This window comes from Panthera leo, chromosome D3 (assembly GCF_018350215.1).
Source record: "Panthera leo isolate Ple1 chromosome D3, P.leo_Ple1_pat1.1, whole genome shotgun sequence".
Taxonomy (NCBI): Eukaryota; Metazoa; Chordata; class Mammalia; order Carnivora; family Felidae; genus Panthera; species Panthera leo.
The window spans coordinates 76,856,869-76,879,194 of NC_056690.1; the positions used below are offsets into that span (position 1 = coordinate 76,856,869).

The 22,326-nt window shown below is 43.3% G+C and overlaps 1 protein-coding gene across 3 annotated transcripts in view; it reads left to right on the plus strand.

Moving 5' to 3' along the window:
• NEDD4L (NEDD4 like E3 ubiquitin protein ligase) overlaps nt 1–22,326 on the plus strand; it is a 338,017-nt gene that overhangs the window by 171,168 nt on the left and 144,523 nt on the right. For all 3 annotated transcript variants that reach the window (XM_042910374.1, XM_042910373.1, XM_042910376.1), the window contains 3 exons: nt 13,664–13,745; nt 16,395–16,433; nt 19,355–19,408. In XM_042910374.1, coding sequence (XP_042766308.1) covers nt 13,664–13,745; nt 16,395–16,433; nt 19,355–19,408 — 175 coding nt within the window. The remainder of the gene's footprint in view (nt 1–13,663; nt 13,746–16,394; nt 16,434–19,354; nt 19,409–22,326) is intronic.

The window sequence follows — 22,326 nt, forward strand, 5'->3', positions numbered from 1 at the left end:
ACGGCAGACAGGGCACGTGTACGTATTCTCAGTTGCTCTGGTTAATATTTACGGAGGGCAGACACCATCAGAGTATAGGGACTGCCAAGTGAGAGCAAGATCGAAGTAGGTACCTGGACAAAGGTGAAGTGTAGACGGGGAGGGGGGTGCGGCGAGGGGGAGCCATCTTGTGACAGGATGGGCAGCACACGTGGGGAATGTTAGAAGGTTTCCTTGATAAATCTCGCCAACTTCCTAATTTTTTTGTCGGAGCGGTATCCTCTGTGCCACAAGGGTTCTTATGTGGTGACGTGGTGCCCCACATAGATTGCCTTCTCTGGCCTGGACGGTTGATAGATGGAGCGAATTTCTGTTTCTACTAGACTATAAAAGGTGCTTAAATCCTAAGAGTCGGACTGTATGGTTTTCAAAGAACTTCTTGGGGGATGATTTAGCATTTAGGCCCACGATCACTGAGGATCCAAAGGACTTGCAAGATTGAAGCCTATTTTCAGCCAGCTCAGGATTCTGTCAGCGGGAGCCTGGAGGAAGGTACTGGGGAGGGAGAGGATATGGCTCTCCTCTCTGTTGCTACGTGGGAGAGCCTGGTGGATTGCACTCTTTCTTGATAGCCATTTATGCACCTGTTATTAACATGTTTGCCCCGCCCAGAGAGTTTCTGCCTGAACTACTTGGAATTCCTGTCTATTTTTCTTCTTTGGAGTTCTGGAAGCTCATTACCCTTTGTGCAAAACAAAGGTATATTTATCTACATAAACATTTAGAGTTGATAACACTTTGGCAGGCAGGAATGAATTCTATGGAGCGTGTGGTCAGTGAATACGCAAGCATGGTAGAGATAAATTGGTCTTTGAAAACGTATGGCTTTGGGGTTATGCTGATTACTCAGTTAAATACATAGAATAGCTACTTAAATCTTTAAGATCGGTGAAGACTGATAATGACAGAATTTCACTGGTAAATTTGAAAGTGTGTTTCTATAGCGAGGCTATACTATCACATGGGTTTATTACGCATGGACATTCTCCTGGGTTTTTTTTTAAATGAATTAGATGCCACAGATAATTTAACGATAAAGACCATAGACTCTCTTAAATAACAGTAGTAGGGCTTTTTGCGTGTGCGCATGCGTTTTTAAAAATGGGTGCTCAGGTAAAAAAAATGTGTTTTCCAGATAGAATTTTTGTTCATGGAACCATATCTGAGACGGTGGGCTGGGGGCAGGGGAGGGGAGGAATGGGGAGATGATTCATTACATAGTTCATAGTTTTGTATTCAGCCAGAGCATCTGAGGAGTATTTAAAGTTTATACAAAGTGAACCCGAGTTACGTATTTTTAGTGTGCGTACTCTATGGTTACAGTTACCCCGGATCCTCAAAATTAGGGCCCCTGTATGTTTGGGTTATTGTCTACTGCTTTATGCCGGGCTAGTCCTGGAGAGGTTACAAACGTGACTAGTTATGAAGGTTGAAGACAATGATTAAAAATACCTCTGAACTGTCATGGCCACTTGAAATTAGTGATAATTGTAATTATGTTCGATATAATGGTCTTGTTTGGCTGAAGATTTTCATAATGTCATTGCTTATCAAGAGACAACATCGGAGCGCCTGGGTGGCTCAGTGGGTTGAGCGTCTGACTCTTGATTTCGGCTCAGGTCATGATCTTGTGGTTCATGGAATTGAGCCACATGTCGGGCTCCATGCTGTCTGGGAGCCTGCTTGTGATTCTCTCCATCCCTCTCTGCCCCTCCCCTGCTCCCTGTCTCTCTTTCTCTCAAAATAAATAAACATTAAAAAAAAAAAAAGAAGAAAGACAATACTACTGTACTCCTTGAGGACGGTCAGAGGAGTTTTAATTTTGTTGGTCCATTTCTAGTCTGAGAAGTGCAGATCTTTTGATCTCTAGATGGCTTATTGTGGGATATTCACTTACATTAGGCGGTAAGCCCCCTCAACTTTCCAAACACTCTTAGGTTGCGGAATGCCCCCTGCATGTGAGTAGGTGCCTGTGCCCCCGCATTCCTGAATTACTTTTTCAGAAGATAGATTCTTGTGCGAAGTCTTAGCTCATCAGTTGGGAAAATGGGTAATGTCTCTCAAAAGCACACATTTGAATTGCTCCCTCCCTTAGATGCGCATGGGGGCTAACAGTTGAGGCCTTTGGCAGAGTGGATTTTAAGACCCTCCTAAAGAGACAACACAAAGGTGCTGTGACCTAGTCATTACACATTGCTTCACTGGCTTGGGCCCCACAGGAAGACGCGTGCTGGTACGATGACGATGAAGCAGACTTCTCCAACAGGACACTGAGCATAGATACTATGGGAATTAAGATAGTCCCTTTCACTCCACTTACGGTGTTCCAGACCTTTCTTTCAAGGCCCTTTGAGACGTCTTTACTCTGTTGCTTAAAAAGGAAGGTGGCTGTTAAATCAGGGATTGAGGCGAAAGCCATAAATGCCTCTATACCTACTTTATCGGCACACACATGATATTTTTAACTTGAATTTTCTAGTTGCTGCCATTTGGGACCATTTCTGGAGCGGGGGTGGGGGTGGTGGGATGGCGGTGGCCACTCTGGGACTGGCTGTGACCTCCAGTCTCGGCATCCCAACTGAACAGTAACATAGCTCTGCTATTTGGACTTTATGGAGAAATGAGAGGAAGGAAAAAAAAATCCCTCACGGTCTCCTTAATATAGTAATAAATACTGTTTTATAGTTTGGTATATTTATAATGTCGTAGCTATATTTGCGTTTATAGTTGTGATGATATACAATTTTAACTTTATTTTTAGACAAAGCACAGGCAACTAAATCAAGTTCATTAATACCGTCTTAATGGCTCCATAGCATTTCATATGTGTGTGTGTGTGTGTGTGTATATATATATATATATATATATATATATATATATATATATATTAGGATATCTTCTCCTCATTCATGAAATGGGGTTACTAACATCCTCCTTGCCAGGACTGTTTCAGGGATTAGAGATGGTATATACATAAGACACAAAATACAATGCCATTCATCCAGGAAGTACTTGATAAATGATACCGGAAGTTACTACCTCTGTTCATAAGATATTCCCTGCATTTCTGATTGTCTTAGAATAATCATAAAAACGTACAGCTTCTTGGAGTTCTTTTTTTTTTTTTTTTTAAATGTTTGTTTTTGAGAGAGAGACAGTGCGAGCCAGGGAGGGGCAGAGAGAGAGAGAGACAGACAGACAGACAGACACAGAATCCGAAACAGACTCCAGGCTCTGAGCTGTCAGCACAGAGCCTGATGTGGGGCTCGAACCCACAAACCATGAGATCATGACCTGAGCTGAAGTCGGACACCCAACCAACTGAGCCACCCAGGGGCCCCACTTCTTTGAGTTCTTAATATGCACGGCCAACTTCATAAAGGCAGCATTTGCAGTATGTGCCTTCCTTCTTGTCTGACTTTGTTTTCTATGGAGGGGAGGGGTAGACTACCTCTTTGAGACTACCTCATCTCCTCTGTGACTCTTTGTCTCTGTTCCCCTGCCCCCCATTTCTTTGACCTCCTCCATTGCATAGTCCTTTGCATATGGTGGACACTCAGTGACTATTTGACGAATTAAATCATTTACTAGACAGGTTCTGAAAAGGGAGCTGTTTTTGTTGTCCCTCCTTTATGGCTTCGTGAGCTGCTCTCCACTCTGTTAAAGCTTTACTAGAAGGAAGTGTTTTCTTAACCTTTGATAGTTGCCTGTATGTGGGGAAAATACATAATAGAGTATGCTGGAGACAAAGGCTACTGTATGAAGATTTACAATTTATAGGTGAAACTTTTTTTTCTGGTGACTATATGCAGTGAACAATAGTCATACTCTTAGAACGTAAGAAAACATTGGTTTTAAATAGTTGGTTTTGTGTTTTTTTTTTTAAACAAACTCTTTTAAATGTTTTCAGGAGCTGTTCCGTGTCTACAGAGATGTCAACAAATTATGTGTATGTGTGTTAGAGGTAGACAGCTGGGCCTGCAGTTACACCCCCCGACCCTTGTAGGCTTTCAGGATTCTCGGGGACCCCAATCTGAGACACCCGCCCCCCGCCCCCGCGACTGGTCGTAGATGGCACGGGACCAAGAGTCAGTCCCGACTAGCAATTTCAAGGCTTAGGAGATGGGAAAGGTTGTAGGATAGGGTGAAGTCCCTCATCGCTCCCAACCACAAAATCACAACTAAAGCATTGAAAAGCGTATTCTTTTTCAGCGGTTTCACAGACTATGCCCGAGCTGTAAAATTGTAATGCCTCTCTTAACCTGCCTTGAGCCAACATAAGAATTCATTGGTCTCTAAACTGCCCCACTGCTGTCTTGTATTTGTTGAAAGAACGTACAGAGTAAGTCATTGCCATTATTGGTAACGAGTGATGTATTTCAAAGTACCTTTCATGCCTTTCATTAAGTCTCAAAGACTGGAACGTATATGCGTATTCTTTCAAGAATCTTCAGTAGTCATCCATTTAAGGCAATTTTCTGGGTAGAAAAAAAATCTTTTTGAAACCCTTTTGGGTTTTTACTGAAATGTAGACTAGCAATGAAATTACAGGTTTCACTGCCTCGTCAAAGAGTTTGTTATGGTTGAAGCATATGTGTAACTGTTATTGGTATTTTCATAACTTTTTTGCATTTATAAAAATAGTACTTGCTCACAGTAGAAAATTCAGAAAAAAAACTATGAAGAAGAAAATCAGCATAATTCATAAACTTATCTAGAGAGAACAGCTATTAACTTTAGCTATGGTTTTCTCTATTACTTTTTTTTTAACATTTATTTTTGAGAGACACAGAGACCGAGCACGAGCAGGGAAGGGGCAGAGAGGGAGAGAGAGACACACACACAGAATCTCAAGCAAGCTCCAGGCTCTAAGCTGTCAGCACAGAGCCCGACATGGGATTGAACCCACAAACCGTGAGATTACGACCTGAGCCGAAGTCGGACGCTCAGCCGACTGAGCCACCCAGGGACCCCTCCATTACTTTGTTTGTATGTGTATGTAGAATTAGCCACGTTTTTAGGTCCTGCTTATTCCTTAGTGTTAGACTATGATTATTTTCTCCCATTTAAAAATATTTGAGGGGCACCTGGGTGGCTCAGTCAGTTAAGCGTCTGACTTCCACTCAGGTCATGATCTCATGGTTCGTGAGTTCAAGCCCAGCATCGGGCTCTGTGCTGATAGCACAGATCAGCTTCGGATCCTCTGACTCCCTCTCGTTCTGCCTCCCCCCCCCCACCTCGTTCTCTCTTTCTGTCTTGCGTGCTCTCTCTCTCTCTCACTCTCAAAATAAATAAACTTTAAAAACATTATTTGAGACATGATTTTCATGGTTTCATATGCTTGCACATGATTACACCATAATTTATTGAATCACTTCCCTATTGGGCTGAAAGTTTGCTTCTAATTTCTTTTTATACATGATGCTGTAGTGAGTATCTTTTGCACGTCAGTATTTGCTTGCATGTCCGGTTATTTCTTTGGGATTAATCCTTAGAAATAAGTTGAATCAAAGGCGTCAACTCTTGGTACTGGATACCTGCTGCCATGTTGCTTTCCAGAAACCTTGTAAGAATTTCTTTCCAGTAGTAGAACATTAAGATGTCTGCCTCTTCAGAAAGTGCTCCCTTTTTTGCATCTCTGGCAATTTGTTAGAGTAAAATCTTCAGTTTCAATAGTATTGCTAAATTCCTGTGTTTCACTCTCTCACACTTTCTAGGTAATATCTTTCCTTATTTTGTGCTGTTTCTTGATTGTAGATGTCAGTAATTTATGCAACACTGGCTGTAATAGTAGCAGGGGAAAAGAATGAGGAAAATCTTCAGCAAATAGGTTTTCCAATGAGACTTTCTCTGGGTCAGCTAAGTCTCTGCCAGATGCCTCAAGGAGTCCAAACAAATATGGTGAATGGCACGATATAATGTGCTACTCGAGACCTCTGTTCTTGGCTGTTAGGGAAAATAGACACAACCCTTGCACAGGCTGTCCCAATCGCATATGGAGCATGACCTCAATGAACTTAACCTCTTTGTTACAGGACAGAATTCTTGCTTCCTTTAGGTTATAGTTCGGTGTTCCCTTAGGAGGGAAAAATGGTTGAAAAATGAAGACCTTTCTCATCACTCCTCTGATATCCAAGTATCTTAGAAGGACACTTTTATAGCTGGGGGAAGAGGCCATGCCATTCCAACCTGGCTGCAGCCCGAACGTATTCCATCTTGAATGTTCTGCCCAGTGGAGGCAACCCTGCCCTCCTGCCCCTTCTCCTCCTCACTGCCCTGCCTCCTTTAAAACGTATGGATCTCCACAAAGACTGTTTAGTCTGACAAAAATAAGTAAATAATCTGTGCAAAAGGATTAGCCTTTACACATTCTTGTTTGTTATGGAACATGTGAGTCCGCCAGATGGAGAGGGCCAAGCATCGCTCCATTAATGTTGCCTCAGACTAACTGTCCTCGCTCGTGGTCGCTCTAAAGGTTGAGCAGTAGGCAAACCCAGGTGGTCTTATTTTCATCTCTCCCTGAGAAACGGGCTTGTCCTCGCTGGGATAAGTGTTTTGTTTTGTTTTTGCCTAATGGTGACGAAGGTGGAATGAGACCCGTCTCTGAATTCCTGTCCCTTGAAGAGTAGTGGAAAAGAGACCCAAGGAGAGGGGAAACAGAATTTTCAGCACTGGGCTCCATGCTGGGGGCGAATGGGACAACAATTTCAATGCTCTGTGCTCAGCAGTTTTGCAAAATCAGGATGGGCTTTTCGACCAAGGTGTTTTAGTGACTTCTCGGGAGAGAGCAGGTGCTCGTGAATTTTTTGGTCGAGCACCTCGGCTTTTGTTAGACTCCTAAAGATTTCATTCCAGTTCACAGGATCTATCTTCTAGCCTTTGATTTCATGCAGTTTCTGGTATCTGATTCGTGCAAGACACAGTGATAACACCTTTCAGTTTTTTCCCTCGAAAATCATCTGTGCACATGCGAGGGGTCTTATTGGTGAGTGAGCAGCCGGACTCTCCCGGCTCATTTTCTCTTCTGAAATTTACATACTGTGAAAAATACAGAAGAACCTGAGAGCCTTCAGATGCATTTTGTGGTTTGCCCAATTCAGACATGGACCTCGGGAGGCCAGTTCTAACTTTCAGACTCCTCACGTAAATAACATTAAATCCTTAGGATTCTGAGGACAGACCCTAGTGTTTGATAAGCCCTTGCAGACCTAAGCACAAATGCACCATCATGGGCAGGAAGCAAAAGATTCAGGGCCTCTTGTGTGATGGCCTAAAATTTCAAGAGCTGTGTGAAAGACCTTGGTTAGAAAGCCAAGGTCATAGGTGGTGCCTTGGAATTCATGGGCTTCTCTCCAAAGGGTAGAGCTGCCTTGTCAGCGGGTGCATACCCCTCCTCGGTGGGTGATGTTGCTGGCCCAGTAAGGGATTAAAGCCCCAGTACTGGTCTGTAGCCTGAGACTACGCACGGTCACCCAGGCCCGTAAGTTAGAAGTTGGCAACCCTCCTCAACTGACCTCCTCGCCGCTTTCAGTGACCACCCCGGCTTTTGGAGCACGCCTCCCGGCTGCTCCGTGTCCTTTGTTTTTGGTCCTTGCTGCTTGCTGTGTTTAGACCTTTGTCAGTCCTTCGTGCAGAAGCCTTCCAGCTGGTGTGCCCGCTGCTGCTTTACCTCCTTGTCATGAGTCTGATCGAGAATCTTCCCTTTCAGCAACTCAGTGCTAATAGTGACGTCATGGCAGAGGCAGCTAACGTGTGTGGAGTGCTTCCTACATGGCAGGTGTCATTGCCGTTTTAATCTTACTGACAGCCTCCTTGTAATAAAAGCAAGTACTGCTATTATCCCCATTAGGTAAATGGTGAAACTGAGGCACAAAGAGGCTATATAAGCTTTCAGCAGTCCTAGAGCTACAAGTAAGGGGAGCCAGGATTGACCCCTAGTGGCAGTGGCCAGCTCTTTAGTTGCATACAAGGCTCCTTGTGGTTTGAGCCAGGGCGCACTCTCCAGCTGCCACTGGACCCTTGGTTATGCTCTTCCCCTTCTTGGCCTCAGATGCCCCTCTGGGAGGGGCGACAACATTGACCAATGCGCGGAAATCATGCGGGACATCTGATAAATGCAGAATCCCAAGTCTCAACCCCAGAAATTTTGATCTGGGCGGCTTGGAATGAGGACAGGCACCCGACGACAGGTAACCCTGGTGAGCACAAGGTCAGGAACCACTGCTGTGGAGTGTTGTATTCCTGGGTACCTGGCACACCCTGTCTGAGTCATTGCTTTAATTCTCTGTGTCCGGTTCAGATGGGGGCAGGGACGGTGTCTTTCATATTCATTGCTTGTCTCCTTGCCTGGGAATAGAGTAGTCACTCAGTAACAGAGGATGTTTAAATCCTATCAGTTTGTCATCTCCTTTTAAAGGCTGAAAAGAAAGAACGTGGTGCCTCAACTACTTTACTGTGCAGAGAAGGCCAAAGGTTTGTGAAATGGAATCTCTCTCCTAGTCCACAAGGATTGAGCTTCTCGGAGAGTAATGGTCATGCTGGCCCTGAGTTGTCCTAAACATCAGCCACCAGGATAGTAACTAGTTGCCAGGAGTGACTTCTGAGCTTTGCCGTAACTGTGATGAGCAGTTTGATTGTCCCCACCCAGATGCCCGTGGGGCTACCCCGCAGTAGGATAATGAGGAGGCATGGAACCTGGTGTGTCAGGGTTGGCCAGCCCCCAGTTTGCACTAGGAGGTAGTCAGTGGCCCGTCAAATCAGCAATCACAGCAGAAGTGGGGGGTCGGAAGGAGCAACAGAGAACCTCAGAAGTCTCACGAGAGAGGAAAGCAAAGCACGGATTCAGGATTAGAATGGCTGTCGTTGGTAAGGCACTTACACTGTGTGCCTGGTGCTGAGTGTGCTAATACTAATATAACCCTCTGAACTGTTCCCATTTCATGCGTGAACAGTCTGAAGTTAAGAGTGGTCAAGTGACTGTCTGAAGGTCACTCAGTTGATGCAGCTGAGATTTGAGACTCCAGTGGAAATGGTCAAGGGCATCAGGAGAAGAAGCATCATCAGAGGAGGGAGGGATGGTCCTCCTGCCTGTTTCCTTCCATGTCCTACCTATTCTGGTGAGTGTGTGTGTGTGTGTGTGTGTGTGTGTGTGTGTGTGTGTGTTAAGTTTGTTTATTTTGAGAGAGCATCAGTAGGGCATGGGCAGAGGGGGAGAGGGAATCCCAAGCAGGCTCTGTGCTGTCAGCACGGAGCCCTAACATGGGGCTCGAACTCACGAACCTCAAGATCATGACCTGACCTGAAATCAATAGTCGGATGCTCAACCGACTGAACCACACCCAGGCACCCCTGTTTTGTTCTTCTCAAAGTCGTATGTATTGATGGTTACCTCCAACAACAAAATCATCTACCAGCATATATAAGTAGTCACATGAAAACCAGAGCTCTCTACCCCTAAACCTATACCCCATATCTACGCCTCTTAATGGTAGCTTCTGATGAGCTGCTTGGGTGTCTTTCCTAAACGTCCTGATGGAGAAGTAAGTCTTAACTAAGCCTTGACCTCCAGACTCAATTAGCCTTTTGTCGCAAAGGTAGGGAATATATGGAGGTAGAACTTCAGAGGGCAGAGAGTCTTCCAGAACTGCTGTCCTTACTGGAGGGCTTATGTGGAGTCAGGTGTGAAAAAGACTCTGGAAATGGAATTCTTCCTCTCTCCACTCCTGCAGAACGTCACGTTCAGAAATGAAGGCCGTCCAGGGACAGCAGACGTCACCACCAGCTTCTTCTCAAACACTCAGGTGTTGTTTGAACCCCAGATGGCCTTCATTCCCTTGCCCTGGACTCACATGCACAAACATACACCTACACATGCCTCTTGTGTTGTGCTTGTTGCTTAGGTAATATGTTTTTGATACCCAGCAGGTAGATTGGCTAGAAGCTGGTAACATGTTCCGGAAGATTCAGCCCGGTGTTGATCGAGAGTGATTTCTTGAACTCAAAACTGTGGGCTTCACCCTTTATGCTCTGAGAAAACCTCTTAGTAGAGATTCAAGCTTTATTCCCTATTCCTCCTGTATCTAGCTGTGTTTACTTAGGATGGGATGGGCTGTAGTTATACCGAGTGACGAGAAGTGAGTTTGAATTGTTCTGAGATTCAGAATATTCTAACTAAAAGAGATCATGCAGTCCAGTAGTTTAAAACTTTTTTAAAAAAATTACAGGACCCTGTCCAAAAAAATTCTAACTTGGAAGCCCAATGGAGAAAACAGATTATGGCAGAACTGGTAGCCTGTAGTTATCCTGAAAGGGTTATGCAAAAACTAAGGCTCTGTAGATAGAATCTGCAGTTTGCAAACCCCTGATTGAGTCCAACCCCTTTATTTTGGAGATAACGAAAACTGAGGCTCAGTGCGTTAAAGTGACTTGTCCAAGGTACCCAGCTGGTTATTTGGGGGTGTTGAGAAGCAGATAAGATCTCCAGGTGTGGCCTTCCCCAAAGTAGACACTCGGCCCCGGGCGTCTTGATCTTCCACCAGGCACGACAACGGCAAAGATAAAAATTAGGTCATCGTAGCAGTCACAGTACAAAATGTTTTCCAACTTGGCAGACTTTGGGGAACTCCTGCCCCTAGACGTGCCTCCCGGCCGGCTCCGTTAGTGGTCAGCAACAGCGGATTGCCGCAGGGCTGCGTAGCACGCACCCGGAGAGGCGGATTCTGGAGCAGACGACTTGCCTCCCATCCCACTCTCCCCTGCTTACTCTGTAACCTCAGGCAAGCTTGATTTCTCCGTCTCCTTTTCTTACCTGGAAAACGTGACAACGTAATAAGCTTGCACCGGGGATCCGATGAGATACCGCGCACGTCTCGCGTGCGACAGCACAGACGGGGTGCTTGATGGTGACGTGCTTGGCTTGTGGGACTGGCGGCTGTAATGGTGGCACTGGTGCCGTTCGTGCTCACAGTTGAGGTGGTATCGATTACTGTTCAGGCTGCTCTGGCGTCTTCCTGCTCATGTGCTGACGCTCGATGCCCCGTCCCATATCGCAGCTCTGTGCTCTAGTACCGTTCACCTTGCTGAAATGGGAAAGCGCCGTCATCCTCACTCAGCTGAGGGCCACGCGTAAATGCCCGTTAATGACCTTCGTTGTTTTAATCATTTTTTGTTGTTCACTCCTGTCTGCTCCTAGCAGAGTCTTCGGAAGGTAGTTGGTGCTCATTAAATGTCTGTTGCTATGAAGGGTATGCTGTACCATCAGAAAGGGAGGAAGAACCTGGAGCCAGTGTGGGTGACTCTGCTTAGCCTTGAACTTGGCTCTTCCTGTGCCCTGTGCTCCCTCCCCTTAAACATCTCTTGTTACCAATTCCCACACTTGTGACTCTCTCTTCGTGCAGCACTCTCTTCCGGGGAGCTTCCTGGTTGCTCTTTCATCCCGACACCCTAGTACCTACCTCAACCTGGATGAGCACTCGGGACATGGATAGACGGGTCTTCTTGTCACAGCTGGGAGACCTTGTCCCACTCAGAGAACACACTCTCAATTCCCAACTGCGCCCGTCACTTACTGTGAACTATTTGGGGGGATTCAAACCAGAGCAAATAAATGATTAGTAGAAGAGTGTGCACGCCGTTCAAGTGAATGCTCAAGTCCTTACTGCAGTTAGGTAACAGGCAGCAGTCGTGGTAGCCAAGGGCCATGAAAACAAGAGAGGGAGTCAGCAGTGTTGATGGTGTTCTCTATGGTCTGGGATTGTGTGTGTGCGTGGGCACACATTCATCTTCATGGCAGACTCAGAGCCTGTTTTTGAGATAACAGAGATATCAGACCTTCCTTGAGCTTTTTTTAGCAATAGCTTGGTGGCTGGAAATAGAAAATCAGCTTCTATAGGTAAAAAATAGTCTTTTCTAATACTACCTGGAACAGCGGTTTTCAGCGTGTGGTTCCTAGATGAAGAGCATCAGCATCCCTTGGACTTTATTAGAAATAGAAATTCTAGGGTCCCACTTCAGACTAACCAGATCTTTGGAGGGGTCTTTGGAAGGGGGGCCCAGCGATCCATGTTTCTGCTACCCGCTCCCCTCCAGCAGTTCTGGTAAGCTAAAGCCTGAGAGCCTCGACCTTAGAAATTGCTTCCTGATTCATCACCAGACCACGGTCCTAATTAGGAAGGTGCTCTTGGGGAATTGAGGCCTAGATTGGGTTCTAGCTCTCGAGTCATCTTTATTCTGAGGCTGACGGTGTCCAGATAAGGAGAACTAGGTACATTGGGTTTGATGTTCTTTAATCAAATAAATCTATCGTTGATGGATAAGAGGCAAAGGATGACTAATACCATCTTCTAAACTAGAATGTTAACCATACTTACTGATAACAATATAACCAAGCAGATTCTGTTGCTGGTTTTTATTTTATTTTATTTGTTTGCAAGAGATTTGTTGTAGCTTCCATTAAGATGCGTTTTATGGGTAATAAGTACTATATCTACCAACAGTCACTGACTTTTGATTTCTATTTTGGATATGGAGTCCTATTATTACCAAACTTAATTATATGACACCTCTCTCTTTAAAGGATTTCATGGCATATTTATTGAGGTATTGAATAAAAATCAATCTAAAGTATTTTATGATGCTCTAGGTAATCTTTGGAAAGATCCTAGAAGTTGCAAGGTAAGGGTTAATAGTCATGGCATAGCCACTAAAGGATTATTTTCAAATTGGATAGAAATCATGTTGCATGTCATTAGAAGCGTGGAAATTTGGGGGTTGAATGCATGAGAGCCATATCTATGATTTTCAGGACCTCCAGTGTGAAACAGAAGAACCTGGGTTTTGAACGCTTAAAGAGTGGTAGATGGCTTGACTAGATTTGAGCTATCCCAGTGTTAGTAAGACTTTCAGAACATGTGACTGGACTTAATTAGACTCTTAGGAGAAAGTCTACCGTAAATAGTCCTTTTAATATACTTTTTGCTAAAAGTGTTCAGTTAATCTAGGCTTTACTGAAATCTACAATATTGGGCAAATCTCTTTTGATTTCCTGGACTCTTCTTTCGGTTTTGAGTTTTTGTTTGAATCTGGAAAATGATAGGTGTTGGTTTAGATGATCAATGCCTATTGTACCTTCATTAAAGGAACAATCATTTTTACCTATATAGTGGAAATCAGAATATAAATCAGATGCAAACTAACTTTTATTGCTAGATTTTGCTAGTCTGAGAAAATTTCATATGCCATTTTAATAATCTTTTTTGTAATCTTTTCAGAATCTATTTAGGAAAAGAAATATGGCAGATTCGTTCTTTTGAATTAATGGGAAAGATCAAAAGTTAGTGTATGTTTCATGTGTTTTCGTGGTAATTTTGCTTTTAAATAAGCATCATTGACTCTTGTTAATAGAAACTTTTCTTGTGTATTTCCTTAGTTGGCATGTTGAAAATGTTACTGTGTGATTTCCGTAGTGGGCATCTTAAAAATGTGACTGTCTAGATTGTAGAATTTACATAAGCTGGGCCATTAACTGATATTTGCATTTTCATTTAGGTTTTGTCTACTCTCTTTTTGTACTTTTTTTTTAAATGAAAGGTATCATCCCTCTAAATCCTGAAATATTTTCTTACAGTGATCCGTATGTGAAACTTTCATTGTACGTTGCGGATGAGAACAGAGAACTCGCTTTGGTACAGACAAAAACAATTAAAAAGGTAGGTGCCCATCCTTAATTAAATTTCATTTAAGTCATAATTTAATACAATTGCATTAAGTACTTTGGCTGTGTAGAATTTGATATTTTAAGTTTGGCAATATTTTAATTTTAAGCATCTCCCAGTTATAATCTATAAATTTAACATAGACCACCAAGCTTTTCAGTATTATCTCAAGATATCCATTCTGGCTTTTAGTTAAATGACTTTAAAACCAATATTCTTAAAAATAAGTATTATTACAGGTAGCAATCTTTTCTTCAAAGAATACAGCAGAGCAAGGGTTCGTTCTGGTTGGCTTGTTGTTTTTCATGAAGACATTTAAAATAATTTAAAACACATTTAATGGAATGGAGTGGAGTGGCTTGTGAAATTGGTAGGCACAAAAGTAATCGTTTTACTTGAAACAAATATTACCGAAGGAAGTAAAATATTTGCTTAGTTCCATGAAACCATTAACAAACTATACATTTATGTGTATCTATTTTCTAAATCTTACACGATTTCATTACAGATGTTTCCATAATTATATTTTAATTTATTTATACGTTTCCGTGTGTGCGTGCTTGTGTGTGTGTGTGTGTGTGTGTGTGTGTGTGTGTAAATACAAGCTTTTGCTCCGTATTTGGGGGCACTTATTGAAAGTGTAGGTTTTTTAAAAAAATCAAAAGTACTGTTTTCATCTTCGCTTCAGGATTTACCCATTACTAGTATTTTCCCTATCACCTCTGTGGGGTGGATCGTCTGCTACTTTGGGTGACAAGCATTTCCTGGAGAACACGGTGGCTTTAACAAAACGCTAACTCTCCTCCTATTGTGCAGACACCCGAGCTCCTTGACGGGGTCGTTGTGTATGTAGAAGGCACCGCTTACCGTTGAGCGTCCTCCACCTGGCATTGTGACCGGCATTAAAAATCTGTTTTGCAAACAGGAGCCGGGGTTTCGCTTAGCCGGGAGGACTCCCGCGAAGCGCGGAGGCCATTGTTCCCCGGAGTTAGGCGCTGTCCCCGCGGCAGCCGGCAGCGCGGGGAGCGGGGGCGCCCGCCTGGCGGGGCCTCGCGGCGCGGGCCAGCCGGGGAGCTGGGCGCCCGCACGCGGAGGGAGCGGGGAACCACGGCCCCCGAGCGAGCGGCGCCGCGCCCGGGGATACCGAGATGGCTTTTCGTGCTTGGGGCGGGCCGCCGCCTCCCTCCTCGCCCCGGTAGCGGGTGGAGCGCCGCAGCCGGGGCCGCCGCGCCTCGCTCGCTCGCAGCCTCCGGGTTAGTATTTCTGTGCTGCGCGCGTTCGCTCGGTTTTCCGAACTGCCGTCCTCCTCCGGCCTCGTGGCCGGCCGCCTGGTCCTTCGTGCGCTCCTCCCTCACCTGTCTTTTTGCCTGTCGCTCCGTGCATTTGGGGGCCGCCGGGGTCGGGGACCGCAGCAGCCCTCGGCAGGCCCGGTCCTGCCCTGCCTCTGCGGCCGCCTGCCTGGCACCTCTCCCTTCTTCTCTGCTCTCTGCCACTCCTTACCATCCCCGGCTCCATTCATAGCGAGAAGTACGAAGCCCCGTCGTTTCGGATCCGGATCGGATTCCCTCCTGAGTTGTGGGTGGGCGAAGTGCTGAGTTTAAAAAAAAAAAAGAAAAAAGAAAAAGAAAAAAGCCAGTTCGGTGTTGTGTGAATTCTGTGTTTGTTGTTTTTTATGGTGCGTTTCGTTTGTGTTCTGTCTCTGCTCCTTCGTGTACTAGTGCGTGAAAGGATGTGGATGGATAAAGGCAAATCTCATTCAGACTAGAAACGCACACAGACTTCGGTGAGGTGGTGATTTTTTCAGTCTCAGGTTTTAGATACGGTTTTTGAGAGATGTACTTAAGAGTGTTATGCGTGTCCAAATGCATGAACGTGTATGTATGTATTCTTTCACAGTGTCTGTTTCAAGGGATGCTTGCGGTCCCCCTTTTGTCCATACTGAGGACAAAAGTATCCTCTCCATGTCCTTGTGAGATAAATATTTAGATAGATGGGTATGGAGATGGATAGATGGACAGACAGAGGAATGGGTACAGAAGGATTGAAGGATAGAGGGGTGAAGATTTTTTAAAAACTGGTTACCTGGGGGGGAAATGGGAAAATTCACTTTTGGTTCCTAACTGGCGGGTTTTTTTTCATGTACTATAATCTGATCATCAGTACTGTTCTTTATGAAATATTCCTCAGATTTCAGTGTTTACATAAATAGTGAATACTTTCACCTTTCTGCCACCTGCTTCCTTGCTCTCCAGAACAGATTTGTGCTAGGTTGAGGGAAGTGAACAAAGTTCATTAACTTCTTGATGAAATAATGATAGCAATGTGAATTTCTTGAAGGATATGTTTATGTTTTCATGATGATGGCTCTTTGTAGGCCCCTGACATTATTCTGATGCATAGCATGCAATTTGTGGTTTATCTATGAATCATCTTTTGTATAAATACATCCCTTCCCATCTAGTTTGGTTTATAGAATAGTCTCAAATAACTGACTGTTTCTTTTTATTGCCATTTTGAAGATCTCTTAGCTATTATTTTTAATCACAAAAAAATGTTCAAGCAAATTATAAGGACTGCCTTGTATTAGTAACTGTTCATGTTTCAAAGACTGTAAAAGATATTACAAGATAATTTCTCTTCCAGACGCTGAACCCAAAGTGGAATGAAGAATTTTATTTTAGAGTAAGTTTTCCATTTTTCTTGTAGTAATAACTGTTACTGTTAATTAGATTGATAGCTTATCACTACAGATTCAAATTGAGTGGAAGCTGGTAAATTTTTATGTGAAATTCTTTTCGAGACCCGCCCTGGTAGCCACCTCACGTGGCCTAATTTTCAAAGACTGACTTGGAATAGCAAAATCTAGACTTGTTTCATTTGGAGATATTTTAGAGAAGTAAAAAGAAAGTTATTTAAGTACCATACGTTAGCTTTTCTACTCAAAGGTTTCTTTCACAATAAGGTAAAATATAATTAAAACAATGGCTTATTTCTATGAGGCATGGATTATGAGTGATTATTTAAAAATTTTTTTTTAACGTTTATTCATTTTTGAGAGACAGAGACAGAGTGCAAGTGGGGGAGGGGCAGAGAGAGAGGGAGACACAGAATCTGAAACAGGCTCCAGGCTCTGAGCTGTCAGCACAGGGCCTGATGCGGGGCTTGAACTCACAAACCGCGAGATCGTGACCTGAGCCAAAGTCGGATGCTAACCAACTGAGCCACCCAGGCACCCCGGATTATGAATGATTTTAGAAATAAAATAAAGCAATAGAGGCAACATGATTAAAAGGAATCCTAAACTTTACCAGTCCTGTCCCAGTTAGGAAGGGAGAGTTTTGTAATTCAAATATGTGGTGTGCATGGATGAGTGTAGGATAAAACTGCTTTTGGACTTCTAAATATCACTGTATTTAGTAAAATTTCCTCAACCTTGTGTCTATAACACCTAGAAGAGTTATATGTAGAAGTAACTTAATTCTGTGAATTAACAGATTACTATTCAAGGAATTTTTGTGGTGGTTCCTATATTTTTTCTACTAAAAATTTTGGAAATACTAAACTGCTCAGCTATTGAAAGAAAGGTTTTTTTTTTCTTAATCTCTTCAAAATAAATATATTTTGTCTGTGTAGCTGTTATATTAAAAACTGATTTAACTCCAGAAATGCTCCAGATGAGATCTGCAGATTGGTGTAGATTCCCAAAGAACGATATTACCATTAGACCCGTTACAATTGGTCCTGATTTTTTCCTTTCAATCACAATAGTATTTTATGTGCGCAGACTTAGGTCTCTGTATACGACATCTGTTTTCTATTATGTTCAGAGCTGAAATATGGCATCGATATTTTAATACTCGGTGGATCCTATGTGTAGCCTCTACCAGATGCTTTTTAAATTACTTTATGAAGGACTGAAAAGCTAATGGGGCCAGATAGATGTTATTGGCCCTTAGTTAAGTCTCAGATACAGCTTTCCACTTGTAAAACTCCAAATTACTTAGACTCCTTTTAGCTTAACACCTGGGTCACATTTATGTAAATTTTAGTCCATCCAAGATTGTGTCAACTTATCTTGGCTATAGGTGTTTGTAAATTCTATTTTTCTTGGCTTTATAAACAAGGAAGGAGGGCTTTGTTTTATTCAGTCCGCAGATCTCTGCCGAGCACCTACTGTGTGCCGCTCCTGCAACAGCCTGTGGGCCTGTGGATGCATGACCTTCACAGAGCTTCTAGACAGATCCTAAACCCCCTGTCCATCTGCTTGCTCCATCACTGAGCTGAGGCCAGGCCACGGGGCCCGAAGCCCGTAATGCAGTCCGTGCTGCGCTGTCCTCTCAAACTGTATTTCGTTCCACTTCCCACGTGAAGCAGCCCAGACTTCATCACAGTGGACCTGAATCCCATCTCTGGCTCTGCCACCCACAACTTTTGTGACCCTAGAACTCCATCTGAGGACGCATTCTCTGTGGGTTCCTTACCTTTCCCGTAGGAGAGACGAGTCCTCACTTGATGGGGTAGTTTGCAGGATTTACATGCGATCATGTAAATAAGCGTGCTCACCGCCATGTCTCACATGTGATTGGTCATAAATAAGTGGCTATCGAGCCAGAATGATGATTCCTGCCATTTTGGTGAGGTTTTGGTAAAGAGAAGCAAAAACATACTGAAAGCCCAGGAGCTCAGACGTTGACCCCATGGTTGCTGGAAGTGAGGACATCTTTTATTTCTGTGTTCTCATTTCAAAGCACGGGCTCTGGAGACCAGCAGGTCGGACCTGGTTGGGGTCCTTAGTTGCTGTGCATACCAGCTGTGGGCTCTTGGGCAAGTTACTTTCGCTCCTTATTTGCAAAATTGGGGAACAGCTCTCCATCATAGGTTGCTGTCAGGATTAAATGAGATCATGTGTTTTTAATATTTAATAAGCAGACAGTGCCTTACAAAATGAGCATGCAGGGGTAAATAGCTCGTTTTGCTATTTTCTTCATTTTTGTCGTGGCTATTATCGATATCGTTATAGGCTTAAGAGATTTCCTCAGGCCTAGACCTTTGTGAAGATGTCACGTTGGTCTCCATGTCTTTGTAGAGGAGATTTAAAAAAAATTTTTTTTAACGTTTATTTATTTTTGAGACAGAGGGAGACAGAGCGTGAACAGGGGAGGGGCAGAGAGAGAGGGAGACACAGAATCTGAAACAGTCTCCAGGCTCTGAGCTGTCAGCACAGAGCCTGACGCGGGGCTCGAACTCACAGACCGTGAGATCATGACCTGAGCCGAAGTCGGACGCTTAACCGACTGAGCCACCCAGGCGCCCCTATAGAGGAGATTTAGAAGCTCCCTCAAATTATTTGAAATTTCCTTTGCAGCTGAAAGCTTTTTCTGCTAATACACCTACAGAATAGCATAGAATAGGCATAGAATAATACAGAAATCAATAATAGAAAACATGACTTACTAGATACAGGATTTACAAAAGGGGAAGCTAATTATTTAGATTACACAAGTGACCTGGGTGCATAATAAAGCATTTTATTCTTTGTCTTCTTTTAACCTTTGAACCATTCCTGCCCGTTTTTGAAAATAATATTTGTGTCCCCTTTATAGGTAAACCCATCTAATCACAGACTCCTGTTTGAAGTATTTGATGAAAACAGATTGGTAAGTGGGTCCTAGCTCTCGATCTTTGCTTCATTTTTTAAAAACTGAATTTTAAAGCAGCATTTTCGAATTCTATCATCTGTATTGTATTTCTAGTAGTACATATGCACCCCCACCGCCAAGACCGTCTTTGTCCTGTTACTGTTTTATGATTCTGACAAATACTTTCGTATGGCTAGGACAGGAAATTTATTTGTATATATGCATGTTTTCATCACAGTCTGTATCAATGAAAATCACACTAGTGATACATCAGAGCCTACGCCTATGCTGTTATATTGGGGCTATCCAACAGTAGGCACATCTGTAAAGAAGCCATCACTCGTATAAATAAACCTTTCAGGCACTTTTAAATATAAGCCAGACTACAACCCTTTTACCCACTCAATAGCAAATCTATGGTGATTCTCTTTGGGAAAGCAAAAATCTAATTAACATTATATAGCAAAAAGCGTGTCTATATTTAGCAGGCAGAATTAAGCTGTATTTGAAAAGTGGTACCTTCTCAAGGGAAATTCATAGAAGGTACCTTTAAAGAACCAAAGATACGCCTGAAACGTGAAACTCATACATATATTCTATATATAGATTGATAGGTGAGATATGGCCATATTACATATCTATTTATATAATATATATGACTGAGACTTCATTTTAAAAATGAAATTTCAGAAGCAAATTTGGCTTCAAGGCTTTTGGCAGAATCAGCTAACTAGAGTGGAGTGTATTCATAAGGTACCCACAAGCCAAATGTTCCAGCTATGAAGAGGAACATAATTATGTTCTGTGTAAGCTTTTAAGGAACTCTCAAAAGTGGTATCATAAGTCACTGTAGTCTATTGTCAGTTGTATTCAAATTGACTTTCCATGAAGCTTGTGTATATTTCTTTAAAAGGAGTGTTCATGTTTAAAAAAAGGTAAACCTTATAAAAGAGACGCGGAACTACAGAGAACAAATTGAGGGTTGATGGAGGGAGGTGGGTGGGTGATGGGCATTAAGGAGGGCACTTGGGATGAGCACCGGGTGTTGTATTTGAGCGATGAATCCTCAACTCTGCTCCTGAAGCCAATATTACACTATGTGTTAACTAACTAGAACTTAAGCAAAAACTTGAAACAGAGGAGTGGTCTTATGAATCCTTCTTGCTGCTGATTTAAGCTGAAACTCCCAAGTTTTTGAGCAGCTTAAACTTAATAGAATGTTTGAGGAGGAGCCTTAAAATGCAATGCCTTTAACTCTCTGCCCTTGCACATGAGACGAGCGAGTCCTAGAGCCTTTTCCGAATTGAGACAGGTCAGCCAGGGGTAGCACTGTGGTGGGGTCTGCTGTCCTCCTAAGTCCTCAGGCCGATGGTGGTGAACAGCCGGGCCTTTTAGCCTTATGATGGGACTTGGGAGGATATTTAATCTCCTGGCCTCGGTATTATTCTTCAAATTGGAAAGCCAACCGATTCTGGCCTACGGTACTGGTGCATTTTCTATTGGAATATATGGAGTCTTGATGGCTTCACGTTGAACTCAGCGTTTCTTACCTTAGGTGAGAAGGTAAGAAAGGTGGCAGTGCCGAATAACGAAGTCACTTCTTCTGCTTGTGTGTCTGAAGTTACTTTCTTACTAAATCGAATGAGAGATTCAGAGGAGGGCGCGCCTGTTGGCGCTCTGTGTCTCATCCAGCAAATAACTGAACCAGGCAGTGTTCAGTAGAGTGTCAGTCTGTGGAGACATAGATCCATCCACATGCTAATCCTTATTCTCTCGTGTACTGAGAATAAAAACACCTCTCCAAAGTGAAAAAAGGCTCAGCATCGAGGAAAAATTGCCCCTTGGCAGATGCGTTGCAGTTGATTATTTTTCTTTTTAAAAGAGAAATTCGCTGTAAAAAAAGTCACTTCCCATCTCCGTTGTCTAAAACAGTGACTGTTGTTGAGATGACCTTGCTGTGGACCCTAAACTATCCTTCCAAACCCGAAAGGGCTTTGAATGCAGAGCTCTAAGCAATCAGGTGTGAATGAATAGACGCTTGGTCTGCAAAATTGTGCTTTATGGTAACTGCTCCCTAACTTGGCCCCAGGCTGTTTTCAGTGTAGTCACCAGGCACTGAATGCTGGTGGTGGTGTTCCTTGCTTCATTGGCTCTTAATCCAGCTAAGATAATCCATGGCTGTAGCGGTACTTGGCATTTTCAGCATTAAACAAACCAGTTTCCATTTCTCTCATGGAGATCATTTTTGGCATTTTTAAACACAAGCCTTTAGAAAACAGGTTTGGATGCATGTAAACACAGGGTTAATCCTCTACACCCTCAATTCCAGAGCTGTTGACAAAGTCATGCTTTGCGGATTTTAAAATAAACTTTTTGTCACTCTTTACAGCTTGGTATTTTTCCCTCCCATTTTCTACTGCCTTCTAAATAAGCTTCTTTGTTAACTAACTGACGTTTCTGGATCACGAAAAATAGTAAGTTTGAAACACACAGAATATATCCAAGTTGACTACAAATCCGACAACAGTTTTTTGAACTTGGGCTTTTATTACTTAGGTCCATTTTGGCTCTGCACAAAAATGGTAAGATTCCATGTTTGTGATAATACTGCTGACTTCTCACCGGAAAACAGCTCCGGGCAGCCTTTTTTTCTGTATGGTATTTAAGTTAACTCACTACAAAAACCACATTCACACCCTTCTTCAATTTTCCTTCCTTTTCTGGTGGGGATGGAGGGGGGGGGGGGGGCTTGACGGTGATTGTTTTCCCTCCCATCTGGCATAGAAGAGAATGTTTTCTCCAGCTGGGCTCCTTGTCCCTGGTACCTCCATGTCTGACAGTCATATTATGTGTGAGATCGCACCCCCCACCCCCAGCCCTTTTCAATGAAAAATACAGTAGTAGGAGGCAGAGAGCTAACTGACAGCGTTCTGAGT